General features: G+C 41.5%; 1 protein-coding gene across 1 annotated transcript in view; it reads left to right on the top strand.

Annotated features, from left to right (window-relative positions):
* The window catches only part of KLHL14 (kelch like family member 14), a 56,876-nt gene extending 54,172 nt beyond the window's left edge, over positions 1-2,704 (top strand). Inside the window, exons 7-8 of the mRNA XM_030227641.2 lie at positions 1,781-1,938; positions 2,394-2,704. Of these exons, the coding sequence (XP_030083501.2) occupies positions 1,781-1,938; positions 2,394-2,534 (299 nt within the window). The 3' untranslated portion in view covers positions 2,535-2,704. The remainder of the gene's footprint in view (positions 1-1,780; positions 1,939-2,393) is intronic.
* Positions 2,705-22,710: the final 20,006 nt, after the last annotated feature.

The following is a 22,710-nucleotide window of genomic DNA, read 5'->3' as shown; positions in this document are numbered from 1 at the left end:
ATTGTACTGGTGCATAAACCCCTGCGGGCAGGTTCAGTGCTGCTCTGCCTCCAGTCCCCACCCCCAACTGGGATGGGTGTTTATGGACTGGACCTTATAAGGTGAAGAGGGCAAAAGCTGCTTGCACATGAGCAACTGCCAGGTTTCTGTGCTTCCCAGTGTTGGCTTTTCCTCCTAGAAAAGTAAAACCTGTCACAGCTCTCCTCAAGCTAAAGCACATGCTTTGGTTTGCAGAGGCTTGAATTGCTTCTATTCTGCCACCTTCTTTTTTTTTCCACACAGTTTCACCTACTTCTAATAAGCTTTGCATTTTTGCATGTACAACTTTTGTCCTGGGTACCTTTGTTATGCTTGAACTGCTCACTGTTGTGGGGGTATTTAACATCCACGATTCTGGAAAGATGTGGTTTTCTGGTAAAAGGACTTTTTGGAAAAAAATGGTTTCTCCTATACAGTGAAACAAAAGGAAGAGCTGCAAGGACAGGGAGGAGGGAGGGTGCTGAAGTATGGATGAAATGTTACAAATTCTCCGGCGGGGAATAGCAGGGCTCCATGGCAAAGCCCTCCTTTGTGAAGCTGAACTGTGTAGTAGTGTTAGCTGTGCATTTACCACATCACAGCTAGTCATGTGCCTACTGCAGTTTGTTACAGAGCTTTTGACAGCTTCTGGGTGCACAGCAGTGGCCTTTTTATGGTGCCTTGAAAACCTTGAAGCAGCAAGTAATTATTTCATATGATTTTGAATTATTTCATATATTTCATACTCATTGCAGACATAAATAATATTCAAGCAAGCGGCTCCCTTGTGAAGTGCCAATATCACCAAATACCTTTTTTTACAGAAAATCTTACTTCTCTTTGCTGTCATGCCTTGAAGAGAAGACAGAAAGGTTAAGAAAAGCACTTCAGCTTACTAAGAAAGCCATACTTTTACTGCAGTGCTCTGATAAAGATGGTAGTTTGAAATAGGGAATTCCCTAAAATTAGAGCAGGAACTGGGACTCCTGTGTTCAATGTCTGTGTTGGGCTCACTTAATTCATATTAACTGATACAGCTTGAGAATGAGCTGAGACCCTCTGCCCTTTGGTGATGAAACAGCAGCAGTCACTTGGAGCATTTTTTGGCCTACCAGGGCAAGATGAGACCACCATTTTTGTGGTTACATTTTTTTTGTTGCCTTAAAGAGTTTACCCCAGCTGTGTGCTTTAGAGTATACCTTAAATCAGCTGGAAAATTGAAACTGGTCCTGTACATCATGTCCATCATGCTAAGCACTTTGTCCCTCTAAAACCAAGTGGCTTCAGTTGTCTAAGCTCTCCCTGGACTTGTTAGACATTGATTTCTGAGCAAAATTCAATCTGTTCAATTTTGAATAGATTGGATCTGCTGAATTTTGAGAAAGACTGCCAGGACAATCTATCTTTTCCTACATGGTCAAACGTGTATTAGCATTGATAGACAAGGAGGAATTTTGTTTGAATCTGCTTGTGCCACTGATAAGTTATTACTGAGTGTTTCCTGATGTGGTCAGGTTTTATATGGACTTATGATTTGTAGAAGACTGTAGAATTAATGGTAAAAACCTTCAACAGATTTATTTGAATTGAAATAACAAAGCATTAATGTTACAGAAGTTGGCTTATATGTATCTAAAAAAAGTTTGACAATTATGTTGAAATTGTAATAGTATAATTGTAACTATAATAAATGTAACAGTAAAATAAGTAATAAAACAGTATGTCATAACACATGTTCTCTTTTCTTAATGCCCTCATCCAGGTTTCTCCCATCTCGACGTAATGCTTGTGGAGTGCTACGATCCAAAAGGTGACCAGTGGAATATCCTCCAGACTCCAATTCTGGAGGGTCGCAGTGGCCCTGGCTGTGCAGTCCTTGATGACAGTATTTACCTTGTAGGAGGCTACAGCTGGAGTATGGTGTGTACCTTCTTTCTACAATCACCTTCCTATTCCTTCTGAGTTCTTGTGGCCAGCCCATATAGTATGCAGATGGGATGGAGAGAGGAGAGGAATTAGCTACAGGGGCAGGCTCGGTTTGGTTTTCAGCTTATGGAGAACATGGATTGTTTTTTCACCTTTGTGCTTCTCTATTTAGATCAGTTATTATTACACTCTATTCACCCATATGGAGTAATTTAAAAACCAGAAGGAATTTTGAAAAAGTGGTTGATGGGACTGTGTGCTTACAGCTCTGCTTATGAGGTGCTTGTAAAGGAGACTGATTTTCAGAGGCTGGGGCTGAAAAAACCAAAACCACTGAAGAGCTTCTAAGTTAGAGTGATCCCAAGTCACTTTCAAACATCATTAGAGCTGATGTGTGACTTGGATTTTACCAAAGCCACGTTTAATATGACATTTTGTTCTACTACCAGGGAGCCTACAAATCTTCTACTATTTGCTACAGTCCTGAGAAAGGGACTTGGACAGAGCTGGAAGGTGACGTTGCGGAGCCCCTAGCAGGACCTGCATGTTCGACTGTGGTATTGCCGGCCTGCGTCCCGTACAACAAGTGATGGGCCAGGAGCACTGACACGAACACTGAGTGCATTTGGGAAAATAATGACGGGTGACGTAAATATTTTATTAGAACAGAATTCCTGTTAAAACAAAGCCACCATAATTGACCCCTCATTCCATGTTTATGCTTTAGGAGCAAACTAAAAGAAAAGAAAAACCAAGTGTTGTCCCATCTCAGATAGGTGCCGGTGTCTTATGAAGCGAGAAGCTAAAACACACTGAACATTACATGCTGACAGACTGCCATTTCAGACTGATTTAAACTTTTCCTGCTGCAGAGACACTCCTCACATCAAATTTAACTTAAAAAAAAATGATAGCTAACTGTTCAAATAGAGCCTGAAGAGACAAGATCAGTATTGTGCATTGTATCTACCTGCATGTGATCTGTGTTGAAGTCATGAGGATGTTGTTTTCATGAATGTTTCAGAATTCAGATAGTGAAAAGCTCATACTGCATTGCAGAATTGTCTCCTCCTCTGTAATCCTAACCTACAACTACTTCATATGCTCTGCAAGCAACACAGCATCAGAAGATTATAAAAGGTAAAGAAATACCATTCAGTTTTTGCACAGCTTGGCAACTAATACACTCTGCCTTCAAAGTCCCCATGTGCAAGTGCAGCAGAAAGCAGACTACAATGAAAGCTATGCTTTACAGAGCACTTCTTGCAACAGCAGCTTAGGGATTAGGATCAAATTCCGCTAATCACACTTGTGTAAAGTCAGAACCATTTCACTGAAATCACATGGAATGACTGGTTCTGCATTAGTGTAACAAAATTTGGATCCTACAGCTTAAAATCTGGCTTTGAAAATAAGTTATTTCTATGACCACTTAACGAAGCACCAGAAACCTTACTTCCTTTTCACTAACCTGTTAGATATCAGCATCTGTGCGAGTTCTTTCCAAAGACAAGAAGACTGCATTTAATCATAAATTTATTGCTTTGGACTCTGAAATGCTTATGCACATTTTTGGAGAGACACTGGTAAGTAGTTAAAGTAGTCCTGTGTGGTTGATCTTAAGATGCACTCTGAGAGAATTTTACTATTAATCCAAAGTAATATAAGGCTAGACTTTCCACTGCCTTATAGCCTGTGTAATTATTTCCACATTGCAAAGTGAGTTCAGAATGCTCCTACACGGGACCAGTAGCATTTAGGACTTGCTTCGTGAAGTCATAGCTGCTTGCACAAATCAGACTGTCTGTGTGTTAAGCTTATGTCTTTCTGTCCTGGCTTTGCAAAAGCAGTGACAAAATCTGAGCCTGATTCTTCACCACCTTGCAGCTAACAGATATAATCATCTGCACCTCATTAAAGTATGTGCATAATTCTTCCACCGTGGTTTACTAGTGCTGCATCCATTACTCTCAGGACCATCCTCTTTTACTGGTGTAAACTGACATTGCTCCATCAAAGCCAATGGATGTACTTTATGTCAGATAAATATCTGGCCTTTAATTTGCCTAGTTGTAGTTGGCTGCACCAGATAAAGGCAAAGGACACTCCGATCCTGCATTTTCAGCCCTGCACATATCTTTCACGCTAGTGCATTAAGCAAGGAGCAGGCAGCTACTGGAGGCTGGTTTCAGCTGCAGAGGCAATAGATGGGAAAAAGACTTCATTATTTGCTTTGCAAAATAGAAAAAGGGTGAATGTACACAGAAATTACACTATATATTGATGCTTGAGAGCAATATAAATAACGGAGCGCAAATATCATGGGACTGTTTCTCTCTGGCGTCGGTCCAATTTTATTGCAACTCCCTTGCTTGCAGGAGAATTACACAACTTGTAAAATTGGAGTAATGCAGTAAAGACTGATACCACACAAATGCAATAATCCAATTGATGAGGTAGCTGCACGCTTGGAAAAAAATGTTTAAACAAAATAATTATCTGAAGATGCTAATATTTGAATGTGCCCTTGGGGAGTTTTCCAGTGAGCATCACTAAGGAACTCATAAAGGTGGGGTGTATATCCTGAAATCTCAATCCATTTCTCCTACATAGTGCAATCTTAGTTGGTTTTGTATTTATTTATATTGTTCAGATCCAAGGGATCCCTTGTAAAATATGTTTGGTGCAATCATGACTTTTTTTCCTTTCCTGTTGAAAGTATATAAATATAAATATATATAAAAAAGGAAACTGTTAAGATACTAAATGAGGAAACCTTGTATGACATTTAAAAGGTCTGCCACTGAATATTGTCACCTGTCTCTACTAAAATGTACCATTTTTAAAGGATAATTCTTGTCCTTTTAAATGGTTCCTTTTTTTTACCAAGATAATTTAAAGATTTATGAGGACTGTGTCAAAATCTTTCTATCTATCAGGAAGGCATGACCAAGGAAACAATGCTAACTAAATAAGTCACACAAAGAATGTAAATTTTGTACAGTACTAGACTGTGTAAATGAAGCTTGCTTGTAGGGGGGAAACTTTAAATAAAACTTTATGTACTAATTCAACTGTCTGCCATATTCCTACTTATAAAGTGTATGTATAAATAATATCTACATTAAATTCTTTGGAACTTTTTTTATCATGTAGATGTGTGAACTTCCTTTCTTTTCTGGTGTTACATAACAGGTTCATTGTTTTCCAAGTGCCATTACTCAGTGCTTGTCAGTGCAGTGACCGCAGTAAAAGGCGGGTTTGAAGTGAGTTGGTGTTTCCCGGAGCACAGTGCCTGGCCTGGGAAAGCAGCACCTTTTCCAGCAGGGAAAGCTCCACCCCTGTGCCTGCTCTCACTGGAGAAGCCACTGCATGCCTGTGAAATGCCTCTGCCTTGTGCTGCTCCCTCTGTTCCTCTGTCCCACAGTAAGTGAAGAGGACCCTGCTTTGTTAAGACCAGCCTTGCTTTGGGGAATTTAGTGCTTGTTGTGGCAACTTCTTACCTTTTCAAAATGTTCCTCCCATGGCAACTGACCCTTCTACCTATGGGTATTTCAGTTCTTGGAGGGAAAGTGCTGGCTTGGGTGTAGAGGAGTTGGGACAAGAGGTATTGCCAAGCTGAAAAGACAAGGTAAAAACAGAAGGTTCTAGCAGGAAGCAGAAGCATCATCAATGCCAGTTACTATTCATGCATTGTTTATTCGTGCCTACAAACCTTTGTTAGGGATCAGAATCTTCCTATGCAAACCAAGGGGGTGCACTGGTGCAAAGTGGTGTTTAAAGCAGGTGTGGGCTGTGCTGGATAGCACTAAGATAGCACAATGAATAGAATTGTTTCATTAATGAGTTTATTGCGGCAGAGGAAGGAAGGAAGGGAGATTTATGCTTTTATTTTAGGTAATGTGGTAGAAGGATGAAGAGGAGAAACTGAAATCAATGGGCAGAGATATGGTTTAGAAAAGAAGGAAACAAAGTAAACAAAAGGAAAAATCAAAAACGAGACTGTGAGAGGAGAAGGTGGGATGATTTGAGAATCAAAGGCACAGAAAAACTCAGGATTAATGAGGAAAGCAAAGATGATTTTTGAGGAGAACATATCAGAGCAAGGCTGGAAAAAAAATAGAGGAAAGGCAATACAAAGGGCAGAAGAGAAAGATGAGAAAATTTAATAGAAGGCAATGTGAGATAAACATGAAACTAACTAAAAAAGCCCTTGGATGATGGTATTCAGCTAATCATTTTCAGTAGTCCTGCTGTCAAGCAGCAGGATAAATCAGCAGAGTACTTAGGTGTAGCAGTGTTCAAGCTTTAATGCACAGACTTCAGCACAACAAAGCCTTTCAAAGATCTGCCCAGTGGCACCTCTCTGCAGGGCCTGGGTTGTGGCAAACACCCAACCACAAACAGCACCTGTGACAAGGTGGTAGGAAGCACAAGAAGAGCAGATGAGCTACAATTCCTGATCCCAGCTGCATTGGAGGGATGAGCCCTTTCCATTTCTGATTCTCTCATGAGAGTCAGCTTTGGGAGCTGGACACATGGACTGTTCCATATTTCTCGTTCTCTGTTTTCTTTCCTGCCAAACCTTAATCTTCTCCATTTCATCCTCAGCATGACAAACTTGCCTAGGTGCTTTTGCAGAGTGGAACCTGGAAAACAATAGATTGGTGACTGAAGGTATTTCCCTGATCTTGAGCTATGGTCTCATCCACTGGGTGAGAAGTGTGAGAGGACTGATTTGCTGGTGACTTGCAACCTGTACCCATGACCTTAAGAATGACAAAGAGGGCATTTGAAAAATATGCTTTGCAATAATTACAGTGCTGTCTTTGCAGGTACTCTGCACCCACCTCCCAAAAGCTGGCATTGCTTTCCCTTATGCGTTTGTCCCCCTTTCTGCTTTTATTACAATGATTTCCGCTGCTAGCTGCATCTGTGAGCCAATTTCTGAGAAAGAGCCATGCCAAACCTCATTGTATATACTGGTTTCTATTGTATTATAATCACTCATCAATAAAGTACTTTACTTCCCTTGCTTTTTAAGGGAGAGGCCTTATTTCAATTTAAATAAAGCTTTCTGGTACAGACAAAGGAGAAAGACATCCCAGTGCTAAAAGGCCCAAGGTAAGTGCCAATGCACACACTCCAGGGCAGTTTTAAGATACACATTTAATTCCTGTTACTGGTGCAGCAGTGGAAAGGAGTCAGTGCTTCAGCCTCTCGGGTCCAGTCGAAGGAAGCAGTGACGGCAGCGCTGGAGGTCAGGGTGGTTTGCAGGAAGGGAAAGCACACTAATGAATTCTGGAGGGCTTGTAATGCCGTAAAAGATTCAGTTAATCTGCAGCATAGATGTTGATCAGCAAAACTGAACCTAACTCTTTGGACCTTGTCAGATGTATTCTGTGCATGTCAGTGTTCCACACCAATTACAGATTTTAGAAGATGCTCTCATGCAAAACTATGCGCCCTAATATATAAGCCAGCTCAGATGTAACTAAAATTAAAATCTGACTGTGGCAAATCTCTGTGATCCTGATATATGAAAATCCAAATAAATGATTTGTTCCCAGAAATGAAAAATAACTTCAGCAGGAAATTTCAAAATTACTTATGCAGGATTAATCCAGTTCAATGAATGCATCTTGCGTTGATTAATAAAGCAATCCTGAATTGCAAACTAAAACGAGAGGAGACTTCTGGTGCTGATATATTTGTGTATTTCTGAAGCTGGAGAGAAATGTGCACTTGTGAGAGATGTGGTCAACCGGTGTAAACAGAGATTGAATACAAATAGTGATTTTCTAATTGTCTGTCTTCTCCCCGCAGCAGAAAACTACCTTTTTGTCATTGATCTTTTCTTGAAGAACGTGGGTGTTATGTTACCTGCCACACATTGAATGAGAACAGGGCATCTAACATGATTGTGGAATGACTCCAATTAGTATCCAAATGACATCTGCAGTTTTATATAGCAAAGAAAAAAAAAAAAAAAACTTGAGCTACTTTCTGCTGATTTTCTTGCCACACAGAGTAGAAATTCTGGTCTAGTAGCATTAGCTTTTGTGATCTGCTGCCCTTGAATTTAATTGGGCTTAGAGGTGAACAGATACAGGAAACCTATTTTGAAAGGAGAAGGAGGTTTAAATGGATGCAACCTTTTCCCAAAATTTTAATCAGCATCTACACAGACAAAAAAAAAAAAAAAAAAAAAAAAAAAAAAAGTTTTATTTATTTAAAGGGGGCCCATCATTAAATCTAAGAACCTGTTCTTCAGTTTGGAGAATTACCTTCAATTATTGCAGTGTTTTAAAAAGGAGTAGTTATGAATGGTTGAGGTATTTTGCAAAATATCTTTAAAATCCTTATGGTTTTATCTTTAAGAAATAGTTTCTCATGTCACCCTTAAACATCTTCCAGAAAATCACACTTGGAGGATCAGATTTGCAAAGCTTCCTTAATATCTTGGTATGTTGTGTGGTATTCAGTTCCTGATCTTTGAAAACTGATTTCCATTTTTGTTTCAATTTGTGCAAAATAATTCAGTTTTCAAAAAACTTTGACTGACCAAGACTGTTTTATAGGAATGGCAGCTGAACTTCAAAGGTACTTCACTGTGAATAGTGAATACCAGGGCTGATGATCCTTTTCATAAACATTAGCAGAAAAAAAAATTATTGCTTCCTCTGCATGTAGGGGTTTTGCAAAAAGTATACAAATATACATGTACACATTTGCACCCAAAAAATGACAAGTTCATAGGCCATAGCGAGGACCGCTGTGACATTGTTTTTGCTAAAACTGTTAACTCAGTAACAGCACTGAAAGTTGGATGTTTTTCTTTAAAAACCACCTCCTTAACTGCGAAGATGCCATTAGTCACAGCAGGGAGCATAACCAGAAGGAGGATGTCTGTAACTATAGCAAGAGAGCACATTAAACTGTAGGTCAAAATCACGACTGACTGATTACCTTCAGGGTGAAAGTAAATCTTCAGACTTGCTGGAGTGAGAGGGAACAGCAGAGGCTGGGTCTTGCCAAGGTCATCTCCTGCCTCCCCCACAGCACGGCGGGGCCGGCGATGTCCGGCGCGCTCCCAGCAGACATTTGCTGACTCGCCTAACCTTCGTAGCCATGTGTGACGGGATGGAGTCACCGTCATCATCAGAAAATGCCTCCCAATGGCTAGCTTCAATGTCTCATTAGTTTAAAGAGGTGATTCCTGGAAAAACCTAAAATAGAAAACAAATATTTTCCAAAAGTCTAAGTCCATAATTGATTCATCTAAAACTTCCACAACAGACAGAATCTTTAAAGCTGCTTTTTCTTCTGCTTTCAGTGGAATAAACAGGAGAACTGTTTATTCTCATTCTGCAACAGCTTTTTTTTGCAAACCCAAAGACTACCAGTCTTCACTTTTCTCTAAGCCTGTGACTCAGTCTCTCCCTGATATGGAATTTATATCCACCAGCAGTTCTGGTTTTCCCTTTTTAGCTGATCTCCACCTGGCCCACATCTTCACCTGCGCAAGGACCAGGAGGTTTCTGTCTAACTTACAGTAATGCAGCCCAGGATTGCAATGGACTGAAGCTTTGTAATTGTGGGAACCCAGGAAATTCCTTTAGCTGCCCTGGAAGGCTTGAGACCCTGCCCAGGGGGCTCAGAAACCTTGGCACAGAGCCCAAGACCCCTGTGCCTTTGATTTAGCCCTTGGAAAAAACAATTACTAACCTTTATATGAAGGATTACAAGCCACGACAATTTAAGTAGAATGACAGTGCATTTATCACAGGGTGAAAAATAGATTTTGGCATTTTTAGAATGGGGGTTCATGGGGCAAGATGGAGGAATCTGGGCATGTCCTGCCTTTCTCCTTCTTTTTGGCCTCCATCTTCTGCTGTGAAGTTGGCACTTTTAGATTGGTTTAGAGTAGAAGCTCACTGTCTGACACAGGTGATAGGTATTAGAAAGTAATTGTAAACATTGTATACATAGTTTTTAGTATAAAAAGATAACACCACCCGGGGGCTCTGGAAATGTGTTTGTAGTGACTGGGGTGTGGGCAACTCCAAGGCTTCACTCACTGACTGTCTTGCTGAGTGGACTTCGGCAGGACAGGAGAAAGAATTTTTTAGATAAGATACAGTAAACAACCTTGAGACTGAGAAATGAAGAGCTCTGACTCCTTCTTCGACCACTGGGCTGGGAAAAAAGACTTTCTATCTTACCTCGGGGTCACTCTGACCAGCTAGAGACCCCGAGACATGCAATGAGGTCTTTCCATCCCTAGGAAACTTCCCTATAACTTGCCCAGGTCGCATCTGATCAGACCGATATTTTGGCACAAGACAAAACATCTCCCTCTTACCAGCGCTTCCACTGAAGGATAAAAGCTGTCATCCGGCTGTGCAAGATTCAGGTAGGGAATCCAGTAAACTTTAATGAATGGAGTTTACATACAGGACTCTGATTAATTAACCTGTCATAAGAAAGTGTGGCTCTTTAATCAGTGGGCACTCAGAACAAAATTACTGATGTCTTTTAAGAGCTTTTGCTTCTTCTAGTGGAATAAAATGAAAGATATTGGTGAAGAATTATGTCTGGCACATCATCACCTCTTGTGAATTATTCTCCAAGCATTCACTTTTGCCATGTTTTATTCCAGTGTTTTCAAGAGCTGCTGAGCACTTCCAGTACCTGAACTGAAAAGATATATTTCTCCAACGGTGGTCTGTTTTGACTACCACAAGGGTTTCGTGCTCTGGACTGCCTGCTCTTGTTTTTAGGCAGTTGCTCAGGGCAGTTATTTTCATAGATGTATTCATACTTCTGAAAAACACCAGCTCTCCTGATTGTCCTGTTAAAAATGTCATTCGACATCAACTTAATTTGATTGCAATGTGGATACTTCATCCCTGGCCCTGTAGTTCAGAGTTTAATCAGAAAACCTTTTGTTGCAATCCTTAGTGATACTGGATCTAGTAACTAAGTCTTTGCACTCAGGGTTGCAGTAACATTAGCCATTCCTCTTACAGTGGAGGAAAAAACCCCAAAGAGCTGTAGCCTTAGTCTGCAAAGTGAGCTGTGTTTTAGACTCCATGCCTAGTCCAACGCAAAACATCAGTGAATGAAGCCTTGGAGCAGCCCACACCCCAGTCACTACAAGCGCCACATTTCCATGCCAGCCCATCGGGCTGTGTGGCTTCACTCCCTCCTCTCTCTTCCATTCCCTTCAGATAAGCAACAGCTCTTCCAAGTGCCCCCTCCCTGCTGTCACTCCTGGCATTCCCCAGGCTGTGCCCAGCCCTGGCCTTCCCTAGGGCGCACTGCCACTCACAGATGGGCAGCAGGGCTGGCATTGGCCATGTGTCAGTGTCTGCCACTGTACCCTGACCATGTCTCGGTTTCAGATGAAGTAATTAAACTACGTTGCTTTGGGGAATTAACTGTGCAAACATTTTAGGACCTAGCTCCAGAACAGAATTGACACCCTCATACTTTACCAGAGGGGACTTATTAGTAGCTACGGATATAACTCAAAAATAATTTTTAAGGCCTGAACAAGATTTAACAGATGAGAAAAAGAGTTGTCGTTCTGTACTTATTGGTTGCAATTAGAGGATGAACTGTCCTCTATTTTCTAAAGCATGTTTGATTTTGAATGGGTTTCTCATGAGCAGTGGGCTACCATAGGCAAATCTCATTTTGACAAGTACTAATTATGGACAACGCAGTGGCAGACTGTAATCTCTGTCATGAGAGCTATCAACAGGGATGCAGTGAAGGCTTTAACAGTGGGTGGCAGTACTCTGGGTCAAATTAATCACCACCATAATGACAATGAAATCAGTAGAGCTTTGGGATGTTAAGTTTGATAAAAGAAGCCATTCTGTTCTCTGTCTGGCTATTTACATTAAAGCCTGGCCTCAGTTTGAGCTAATCCTTTGTCACGGTGTTCAGGGCTGGATTTTTTTGGCATGGGGGAGAGAGAACAAAGAGCAGTCCTCCTTGCAGAAGAAATGTTTTCATGTCCAGGTCTGAGTGGCTGAAAATGGATTACCTAACTGTGGAGACAGCCCCACAGGCTGCTGTTCTGAGGCATGTGAAAGGACTCAAAAATATAAGTGGGATTTTTGGGGGCACAGCATTGGAACGTGCCCTCAAAAATCCCACTTATTGATGTGCTTGAAGTCAGCACTGTTTGGCTCTGGATTCTTGTGAAAGAGCTTTAGGAAGGTCTGTTTTCCTTCTTTGCCTCTCTTTGCCATGGCCACAGGTCGAGGTCTGAACAAGGACCCATCCCCCCTGGAGTACAATGCAGGCAAATGCCAGACAAAGAGAGATGCAGTGAGTGCAGACACAGCTGGGAAAAAAAAAAAAAAAAGAGAATCTAAGAAAAACCAGGTGAGACAATTCTGCATGCAATGATGCTATACTAAACTGTGTCAAATCTGAACCCAAGTCAGCCTTGCCCTACAGCTATGGACTTGCTCACCATGAGTGCTTCACAGTGCTGAATTCTGCTTTAGATACATGTTTCATGCTCTGCTGCTAATGGCAGTTTCTGTAATACCGAGCCTTGGAACATTCCCTAGCAATGTTCCATGTACCAGTGTGTACCAATGCACTGGCTCCCTCCAGACCCACAGGAAGGGCACCTGCAGAGGTTGGACAGGAGCTGCGGCTTACCCTGACAGCTCCTAAGGCTTCACATCCCAGGCAGTGGGGCCCAAGGGGCTGTTCAGTGCATTCCAACAGGTCCATGTGGACAAAGACACAGCAATGGGCTGTGCTGCTTGTGTTCTGCTGTGGCACAAACATGGAACACCTCCTTGTTTAGCCACACAGCACTCCCCAGTCCCCTCTCCTGCCCCCCTCAGGGTTATTATTCCATGTTCTCTGCATCTTCTGGCAACTTAACAAATACTGCTTTGATGATGGTGGTGTAGCCCAGCATTTTGACTGGGGCTACAATAGAGAATTTTCATTCCAACATCCACAATCTCATATAAATGGAAGAATCAAATGTAAACAGTGTCTTTCCATTCATCTATTTAGTACCAGACTGGTTACAAAAATATATAAGCACCCTAAAACCCAAATAAACTGCCAACCATCCGTTTTGTATCCATTTTGTAGCTGTGCAGAATAATCTGTCCTTTTATTAGAGTGGTTAAAGGAGATTTAGAGGCAGGAAAGAGCATGGTGACTTCCAAGGGAAGAGTGAGTGATTCAGTGCAAAAAGGGTAAATTTCATCTGCACATTCTTAACTGCGAGGACATTCTGCACATCTCAGGAGTGCACTAAGTGGTGCAGTAAACCAGTAAATTAGAAGAATGTAAATTCTTTAGTAGGAATTGCACGCAAGGGAAAAATGCTTCCTCATGCTCATATTTGTTTTCATGAAAATAATGTACACTCTTCCTAAAATCATACTGGTGCAGAGCTGAGTAAGACATCAAAACCAGTAATAGATATTACACTGGACTAAGAAATGGCAATGACACAATTATCTTCTGTGTTTCTGATGATCACTGTGATAAAGCCAGGAGCTGGAGTACTTAGAACCAGCTTGTAGCACTGTAGCTCCCTTTCCCTCTCACTCTGTCTGTCTTATTTATCTCTCATTAAACTAAATTGTATTCTTATTGGCTGACTGACCTCTGATACCGTTATTAATTGATTTATATAGTGCCTTTTGCAAGCCTCAAGGCACTTCAGAGAATTGAAAATATATATAAGGATCACTTCACCAATCACCTCAGTGCAGCCACCTCTGGGCTGGAAACTGGTGGCTGCTGCAGTGGCACTGGGAAGAGTTTGGGTTAGAAAAGAAGGCAGGGTTGTGGAATCAACACTTCCAGCAGATCTACTGCCAAGCTGCTGCCTTGCTATCAGACTAAAAGAGTCAAAAAACTTTAAGAAAAAAGACTATTTCTGGCAAATAATGAGTCAACAGAATATGTTCAAAAGCAAGTCTGAGGCAAAATATTTTCATGGTGAATTCAGTGCCCAAGGTCTGTGGCAAGGCCTGTGTTTTTTCAGGATGTCCTGAAGACCACAGGAACCCCCTGGGCATCATTCCCTCAGAACTTCAGCCCAGCATCAGCCTCCTTGCAGCACTGACCGACTTCCCCACTGGCTCCATGTGCACGTGCAGCATGTCCCCTGAAGCCTCACGGCACCCAAAGGGCTGCTGCAGTTGCTGCCACGGATAAATGCCATACACAGGCTGGAACAGCTACTGGGAGCCAGGTCTGCTTCTTCCTCCTCTCACCATGACATGCACTTGGGACGCTGACAGGGATTTCAGAGTGGAGGCTGGGGCTTCCTGGCTGGCTGAGCCCTGTTTAGCTCAGGACCTAAAGCATCCCACGCAGTGTGGGATGGCTGCTAGCACCGCTGCTACACTTCCTTGATGCCTGCAGTGTTATGAGTAATGAAGAAAAAAGTGTAAAAATAGGCAGACACACATAGTGGGTGGCCACCCTGACAGGAAGGGTTAGCACACACCAAAAAAAGGATGAAGATCTTCTCCACAGAAGGGCACTCCAGCCCTCTTTCCCTTACTCTCACTGGTGATTCCCAACACCACAGCAGAACCACACCTGTGGTCCCTGTCAGCATTGATGCCAACTTCTCAAATGTAGCAAGGCTGTAGTTTTTCTGTATAATAGCCTGAGCATTCACAATAAACATTTTTAATACTTTCCCATCAATCACAGATGAGAGGGCTTTGTATTTTTTCACAATATTATAGTTTTGACTTCATTTGTAACATCTGAATGCCTCTAATTAAAAAAAATTTAAAAAGAAAAAATAAAGAAATATTTCTGAAGGTGCAAACATAACAGAGAATATTAGAAGTCTCCTTGATTATATTAGGTCATGAAAGCCACTTAGCAAAATGCTTTATATAGATCTGAAGGTTTTGAACCCTTCCCCATTAAAATAAACCCTGAACTTGAAACTGTGCACCCCTTTCCAGAGCAGAATTAATTTCACTAACTCCATTAACAAGCAGGTCTGCTCTCGTCTTATCTTTCAAGAATGCTCTACCTGATTGCATTTATGTTCTCATTTAGCATCTCAAAATGGGCACTTTCTCTCAAGAAGGGTTAGTGCATGACTCACCCGCTTAGTTAATCTGACTAATTAGCATACAGTCACCCATTAACAGCATTAGAACAACAACTGTAGCTCTCACTACCTCACTGTCTGGAAAACAGACCTCTTTTAGTCTGCAAGGACATTGGTTGCTCCCTGTCTTTTGACAAGTGTGGGGTTATTTATCACACCAGCACAGGATTTGCAGATAGCTCTGGAAGGGGTGATATAATACTTAATATCCTGCAAAAACCCTCAGCCCATAATCTTTCCTAGCAAGTTATTGAAAATTATTCTAAAATTAAGTCCTTAAGTCTGCAAAAACCTCTCTGACATCCAAGCTGCTCTCATGCATCTCTTCTAACTTCTTTGAAAGAAATCAATGGTGGAAATGAAATACGTTTTTCTGATGTGTGATAAGCCACAATAAATGTATCAATATTAAAATCTTTCATACTTCAACCATTCACAGTGGTCTTGGACTTATTTCCCACAGCCATTCTAGATGTCTCAAGACAGAAGTAAGATTTGTGGGTGCTTAGAAGAGTAATTTTCTGGGGAGCAGGCCTTGCAAACCAGGAACATTTTTATTCATGGAGGTGCTGCTGGGAACAGCAGGTTAAAAGACTGAACTAGGGAGGCAAAGCCAACAACTGCCAGAGCTCCTTAAGACAACTGTAGAGTGCCCAAGGTACTCAAGGAGATTTACACACCCAATTTCAGCCTGCCCCAAATAGTCTGAAAAGCTGTAGAACCCAGATAGGTATGAATTTCTATTATTTATTTCAAAGGGTTGTTCACTGGAAGCCTAATTTTGGTCACTTAAATGCCAGGACAGTTAATCTTTCCACTGCTGCTCACCACACCAGAAATCCCTATCATCTAACAGAGTTCTGTGCCACCAGCACACAGGTGAAACCCACAAATGCCTTCACACACCTTCAGATCCAAGGAATAAACCTGACTGTGCCTGCCTGCATTGTCCTCAGATGGTCCTCAAAGAATGAGGGGAAGTGTTTAAAGCCCTTGCTGTTAGCATGAAGCTGCTAGATGCTGGTGTTTGCCTCCTGGGTTTTTTAAGTCCCTTTGCTGGGTGCCTTAGAGCCAGCTCTGGTGCCTGCAAGACCTTGAGGTTTTGTAACATCTGTACCTCACCTCCTCCTCAGTCAGCAGTGAGAAGCAGCAGACATCATAGTTGAAAACATAGGTATTAAACACAGCCTCACAAACTTTAGAAATCTGAAATGCTTAGTGGACCTGCAGGTTTTACCTGATGGCAATGTCACTGTTCACTGTCAACAGCAAATCCAATCTTTGAGCAGGCTCAGACTGGACAGTGCCAGAGGTTGTGCTGAGTGGAGTTTCCATCTGCTTTGAGCAAAAGCTGAGCCACAGATCCCCTGACCAAAAATCCCTCACAGGAGATGATGCTGCTTGTACCCCCACAGCCATTACGAGTGGCACTGTGCAGCCAGTGCCACTCGTAATGACTGTGCCTCCACAGCTGGGACTGAAAAGCAAAAAAGCTCCTGGCACAGATGGGACAACACCAATGCCCCAGGAATCTGAGTCAAATTCTGTTGGTACCCTGATGGTACCAACAAAGATTTTGTCCAACTCACATTAGCAGTTAAACTAGTTTCAGGACCAGTGGAGGGCAATATTGCTTTGGCTTCTTTGAATAAAGGGATTGAGGCACCAGCTAGGGCACAGACCTGCTGTTTGCAAGGCAAAGCTCTTACTCTGGGCACAGGATGACACTTTTTGCTCCACAAGAACCAGCCTCCAGTCTGTACATCCTCTGGAGTACCAGCACTGCCTTGTGGAACGCCTCACTCGCTGAACACTAGCTTGCTGTAGAAATTGATGGTTTTGAATAGACACCATTCCCCAGACTCATACACAGGGATAGACAGAGGTAGAAGCAGCTCCAGGGTGAAACAGATTCTCTGTACATAGCAGTTCTCTTATGACTTCTGTAGTTTTCCTCATTGGAAGCTTGACTCAGCATTCAAAAATTTCCCAGTTCTGCATTTACCACAAGTTCCATGTCTAAGTAAATATATGAAGGGGGTCAAAAAACAGTACTTAGGCTGTATTTTGTGGAAATACAGTCTAGTTAATTCAGGACATTAAGTACTTCTGGATTTGAGCAAAGCATTCAGAAGTTGAAGTCAGCAAGTCTGCAAAAGCAGCATGTGACTTAAAATATTTGCCCTTTTTAGAAGTAGCTCCTTAGACCCCTTTCATAATTTCAGATTGCTTATTTAACTTTAAGAGGGGATGTCCATATTTTGTATTGCTTCTCTTAGCACTTTTGAATCAATCTTGCAGTTGTACGGCTTACTCTGCCATAATTTCTCTCCCTGGAAAGCAATGCTTCACACTTGAACTCAGTGAAAAGCTGTGGCATTCCTCCTTTTCTATCTTGTGTGTCTCTGGCAAGTGATGGCTGCTTGTTGGCAATGGAGCTGGTGGCTGCTGCTGTGCTGGTGAGTGATTTTTCTGGAAAGATGGGACAAGAGCAAGAGGGCTGAAGCCTGGTTGGATAGAGACGACAGGACATTGTCCAATGTCCCTTTTGTGGGACAAAGCTGAGGAATCTAAAGGGGAAACTAAAGCCTGATGGGGTTTGCAGGATAGATACAGGACTTGTGGGGGCAAATATGGTTTTTCCATATTAGAGGTTTTTCCTTCTATCTCCGCATTCATTGGCTGCTGCCACTTCCCTGCCTTGTCCTGCTTCCACTGTGCTGGGAGGACCACAGTTCCCATGAAAGGTCCCATAGCAGATGCCAGCACAGTCCCAGCACAGACCACCAGCAAGCACTGACAAGTCCTGTTGCCCAGGCTGCAGTGGGGCAGATCTGTCAGGGGAAATTATATTCTTGGTTAGACCCATTACTTGGTTGGAACACAACAGAAAAGGTTCCTAGCTTTTTTTATCTGCAGAGAAATTTCTGCCTGAAAATATATTTGTTCCCAGATATATCAGTTGCTCCAAGAAAAAAAAAAAGTGTAATTTCTTAATGCAATCTGTGTCTGTCATATCTGTAGATATGTATCACAGCTACATCATGATTTGGAATTTAGCACATGCCATTCAGTGTGAGCTGCAGATCTGTGCCTGCTGAAATGCTGTCCAGGAGCCACAAGTGCATGTCAAAGCAATTGCAACCTGTCTATGTTCAACCTGACCTTTATAGACACCAGAATTTATTTACATAGCATGGAAAGTGGTAGAAGATTGGAACTGAAGCCTGGAGAGTCTTAACATGCTATTGGGATTCTTTTTTGCATGAGAAAAGCACCTATACTTCTTACTTATAAACATTACATATAACATATAACTAATGATAGTACAGCAGCAAAGATAAGTGGCTTAGTGGAGGCTAGGTACTTCAAAACCCATAGATTGACAGAAAATATCTGCATTTCACCTTTAACATGTGACTGCAAAGAACAGGTTGGCAATGCACAAATGCACAGGTTGCACAATGCACATGTTGATGTTACACATCCATGTTTCTGAGAGAGATTTGATATTAAAACTATTGTCAAAAGCTTTAGTGAAGACCTGAAATAATCACCAAATAGATTCTTCAAAAAACTTGAAATCAGTTTGGGGTTTGAAATTTCTGTCTTGTGATTCCACCAAGGGCACAGTGAAACCATGAAGGTTCAGCTACTTTTTTCTTCCTTGTTGTGGTACTTCTGCCCCAGGGAGTTCCATATTATTGAAAAATATGTAAAATGTTTCTGGCTCCGAAGATGGGAAGGAACTCAGTAGGAAAGCCCCTCTACTTTTAATGACAAGAAGGGCTCAGTGTTCAGTGGTCTTAGACTTCAAGAAAGAAATATACTGTATATATGAAGACTTGCACCATTGCCTATCTGCAACTCTGATCATAATGAGAGAATCCAAAGAGACTGTGCAGTTAAAAGAGTGCTGGCACATCACATGGCACAAGAATGTATTGATTTTACTCTACTAATACCATTTAGTGCCTCTTGTAAATCCATGCTTGTCCATCCCCTTGAATTTGCATGCTTGCCAACAGCCTTGCTGATGTCAAGCTAAGCCCACAGGCAGGGTTAGTCTAACTCACTTGTGAAAACCTAAGAAAACCTAATTTAGTGTTCCATTACCAAAAATACTGAATTAGACCTTTCCTTAATTAGAATTAATAAATTGTCACATGGGTCTTTAGCTCATTTGTGCGTACAATTATCTTCAATTCACAATCCTGTTGGCTTTTAACACATGATCACAGGGAAGGACACCATACATCCTCAGGTTGTCCTTCAACATGTCTGTATTCCTCAGATAAAGGTGACTCTAACAAAAGAATCACTAAACTTTTGGCAGTTGAGAAAGTCACAAAGAGAAAAGAATTTATCATTTATCAGGAATGGCATCTCACTCTTCTGCAAAACTGGCAAAATCTACTCAAAGAAGTGAGCTTTAGATCAAAAAAGCCTTGTTCCCTTAATCTTGTTGAGAGGAAAATAAAGAAAATTTCCAGATCCACCTTACTTCCACCACCTTCATCTTTCTTTAAGTGCTATATGTGTTCAAAACTGGGCACCATTCTCCAGCTGAACATAACACCTGCACTGAGCAGAGGAAGAAAACTTCATCTACATTGAAGACAAAGGGCATTTTTTAAAATACATTTCAGTACAATATTTGCGTTTTTGCCATATAATTAATTCATATTCACAGTAACTTCCAGATTTTCTCCATGGCTTTTATGGTATTGTAGCTATTTCCAGGTTTGTGGGGTTTGAAATGCAGATTGTCATTTCTGAGTGTAGGGTTTTTCTTCGTGAACTCACCCAGTGTTTTTTTCTTATCTCCTTCTCCAAGACACCAAGAATAGTCTGGATCCTAGTTCTGTCCTGAAAACTGTGTGCAACTCTCTTAGCTTGGTGTTTTCTGAAAATTTAATAAATGTGCTATTTACTTCATCAGACATGTTTCACTGAAATTTACTCTGAATGAATATTCAACACTAATACCAGGTCGATGACAGATCTTTGGGACATTCTCTCTTGAAACATGCTTCAGTGTGACAGTGATCTACTAATTTTTCCCTTTAGTTTTTGAAGTGGCTTAGGACCGATGTACCCAGAGTGTATTTTACTTGAGTGCTTATGGGAATTCCATGTGTAACCATGAAAAAAATCTCCTAGAAGTTGTGATTTACAGACTCTTATTCCTTCTTCCCTAATCCACAAGGCCTGTTATCCTGTCACAGAAAGAAATTAGGCTAGTTTAATACAATTTGTACTTGACAAATCCCATTTGTCCTTGAAGCTTGTTTGATTATTTGTTCCTTTAGTCTCTGGCTCTTCCTTTCCCTGCTTTCTAAAGATAAGCTTTACGTTTATCATTTTCCAGGCTTATCCTGTGTAACTTATCTGGCACACATTTCATTACTTGTTTTCATCTCCAGCTTCCTCTGAAGGTGAGATTTGGTCAACTTCACCGGTCATCAAGCAGCACTCTTTTAAGCTGACACACTCCTGTGCACTTTGTAATGTGCATGATCAATGGCTCCAGAAGAGCTTTGGAGCACTCCCTCAGTGCCAACTATCCTTATTTCACAGAAGGTATCAGTGCTCACGCTTGTGGATAAACTACAGCCACAGCTGCCTTACTCTTCACAACCACAGCACCACTTGTCTGCTCTCCTTTGCTCAGCCACAGCCTGCAGTAGCCCACAGTGATTTTGTTCCTCCACCTTAAAAACCACAAACTCTAAATTTCAAAGTCATCTTTGAGGCAGGTGACTTCTTGGATTTTGATTTAAGAAAAGCCATGCCACCAGTGTAGCACAAACAACTGTAGTTTGTAAAGGACAGAAAGGTTAAGTTTCACAGTCTCCTTCAATCTTCTAACAACTCACCATATCCTGTGTCTCCCATCCTGGCTCTTCTCACCCTTTTGGTCTTTCCATTTCACCAGGCCCTATCTGTGCCTTGTGAAGCACAATGTTGGAGAAATATCCAGGGTGGAAAACCCAGGTGGGTGTGGAAGTTGATGGATGAGGTAGCAGTGAAAAGAGAAGAGTTGTATGCAACAGCTGTGGTGGGGCATTTGACCCACAGCCCATCTCCACCTGCTCCCATCCTTCCTATCCAACTTCTGTTGCAGCATGAAGCAGAATTTAGGAAGTTATAGTTTATTTGAAAAAATGACACAGACTCTCTCCAGAACCATTGGTTTCATCATTGAAAACAAGATGGGAGATGATGACTTTTCTATGGATTATTGGTGCTTAAATACCAACATGGCCCCACTAAAAGCTGCAGTACCCAATGCTGCAAACCCAGCAGCCACACTACAAGTAGCCACACATCCATGGATGGCAGCACTAGATAGAAAAGATATGATCTTAATGGTCCCCTTTCAGGAAGACAATAAAGAGAAATTTGCTTTTACTTGGGAAGGAGTCCAATGTACGTTTAGCAGACTCCCATGGGGGTATAAACATTCACCCACGATTGCTCATGCTGTGCTTGCTGAACTTGCTGAACTTTTACAGACAGTCTCACTTCCTCAAATGAGAAATTATGTTAATACAGATGATATTGTAATTGCAGGAGATTTGCCTGAAAAGATGGGGAAGCATCAGTAACAGTGCAATCACTTGATAAAGAAGGTGAGACTTCACCAAAAACATATGTCAAGGGCCAAGTGAAGAAGCAAAGACTCTGAGTACTTGGTGGAGAGCAGGCAGTGCAGTAAGAAAACACCTTAAGAAAAACAGAACAGCTGCAATCATCCCAGTCTAGGAAAGAGTTACAAAAGTTAATGAGGACTCTAGGATATGGGAGAAAACAAGTATCTGGATTTTCTACCACTGCTTGCACACTATATTCGCTTTTATGAATGGGAAAACTGTGGAGGTGGAATTTGGAACATGAAGAGGCAATCAAAACCTTAATGCAGGAATTAAAACCATCAATCACTGGGACCAGTATAGCTCCATGACCCTGTCATAACAGAATGGGGATTTGCTGAACAGGGTACTTCTAGTAACCTATTTCAAAGTGTTTCACTGATGCTTCAGCAAAAAAGATAAATGGTAAATGGCAATGTAAGGCTGCTGCGCTAAACATTAACACTGGCAAACAAATAACAGAAGAAGGTGAAGGTAGTACACAAGCAGGAAAATTAAGGGCAGTTATTTTAATGGAGGAAAAATTATATATGTGGAGGAAAAATTATATATGTGGAGTCCTGTGCTGTGTAGATAGGCATCACACAATGGCTCAGTCAATGGAAGTATCTGAACTGGGAAGTAGGCAGATCTTCAGTTTGGAGAACTCAAGACTGGCAATTCTGATGTAGACAGGAAAACATCATTCAAAAAGGGATGGGTGAAAGCTCATGCCAAGGGTAATAAACCAGGCACAAACTGCTATAAAAGGTAAATTATTTGACTAAAATTAGGAAGATAAAAATAGGGAACTCTTTAAATCCTTAGTGATATCATTTGGGAGAATAGCCACATCAGAAATTATGTCACAATGGCAAATCAGCACATTATTTTGCTACACAGACCAAAGGCTGAAAAACTTGTCGAGCTACTCTTATAGAATGTCACCAATGCAGCTTAAAATACAACCAGATCACCCTGCTAATGCATCAA

The sequence above is a fragment of the Serinus canaria genome, chromosome 2 (assembly GCF_022539315.1).
Source record: "Serinus canaria isolate serCan28SL12 chromosome 2, serCan2020, whole genome shotgun sequence".
Lineage (NCBI taxonomy): Eukaryota > Metazoa > Chordata > Aves > Passeriformes > Fringillidae > Serinus > Serinus canaria.
This window is presented reverse-complemented; position numbering and strand designations above follow the sequence as displayed.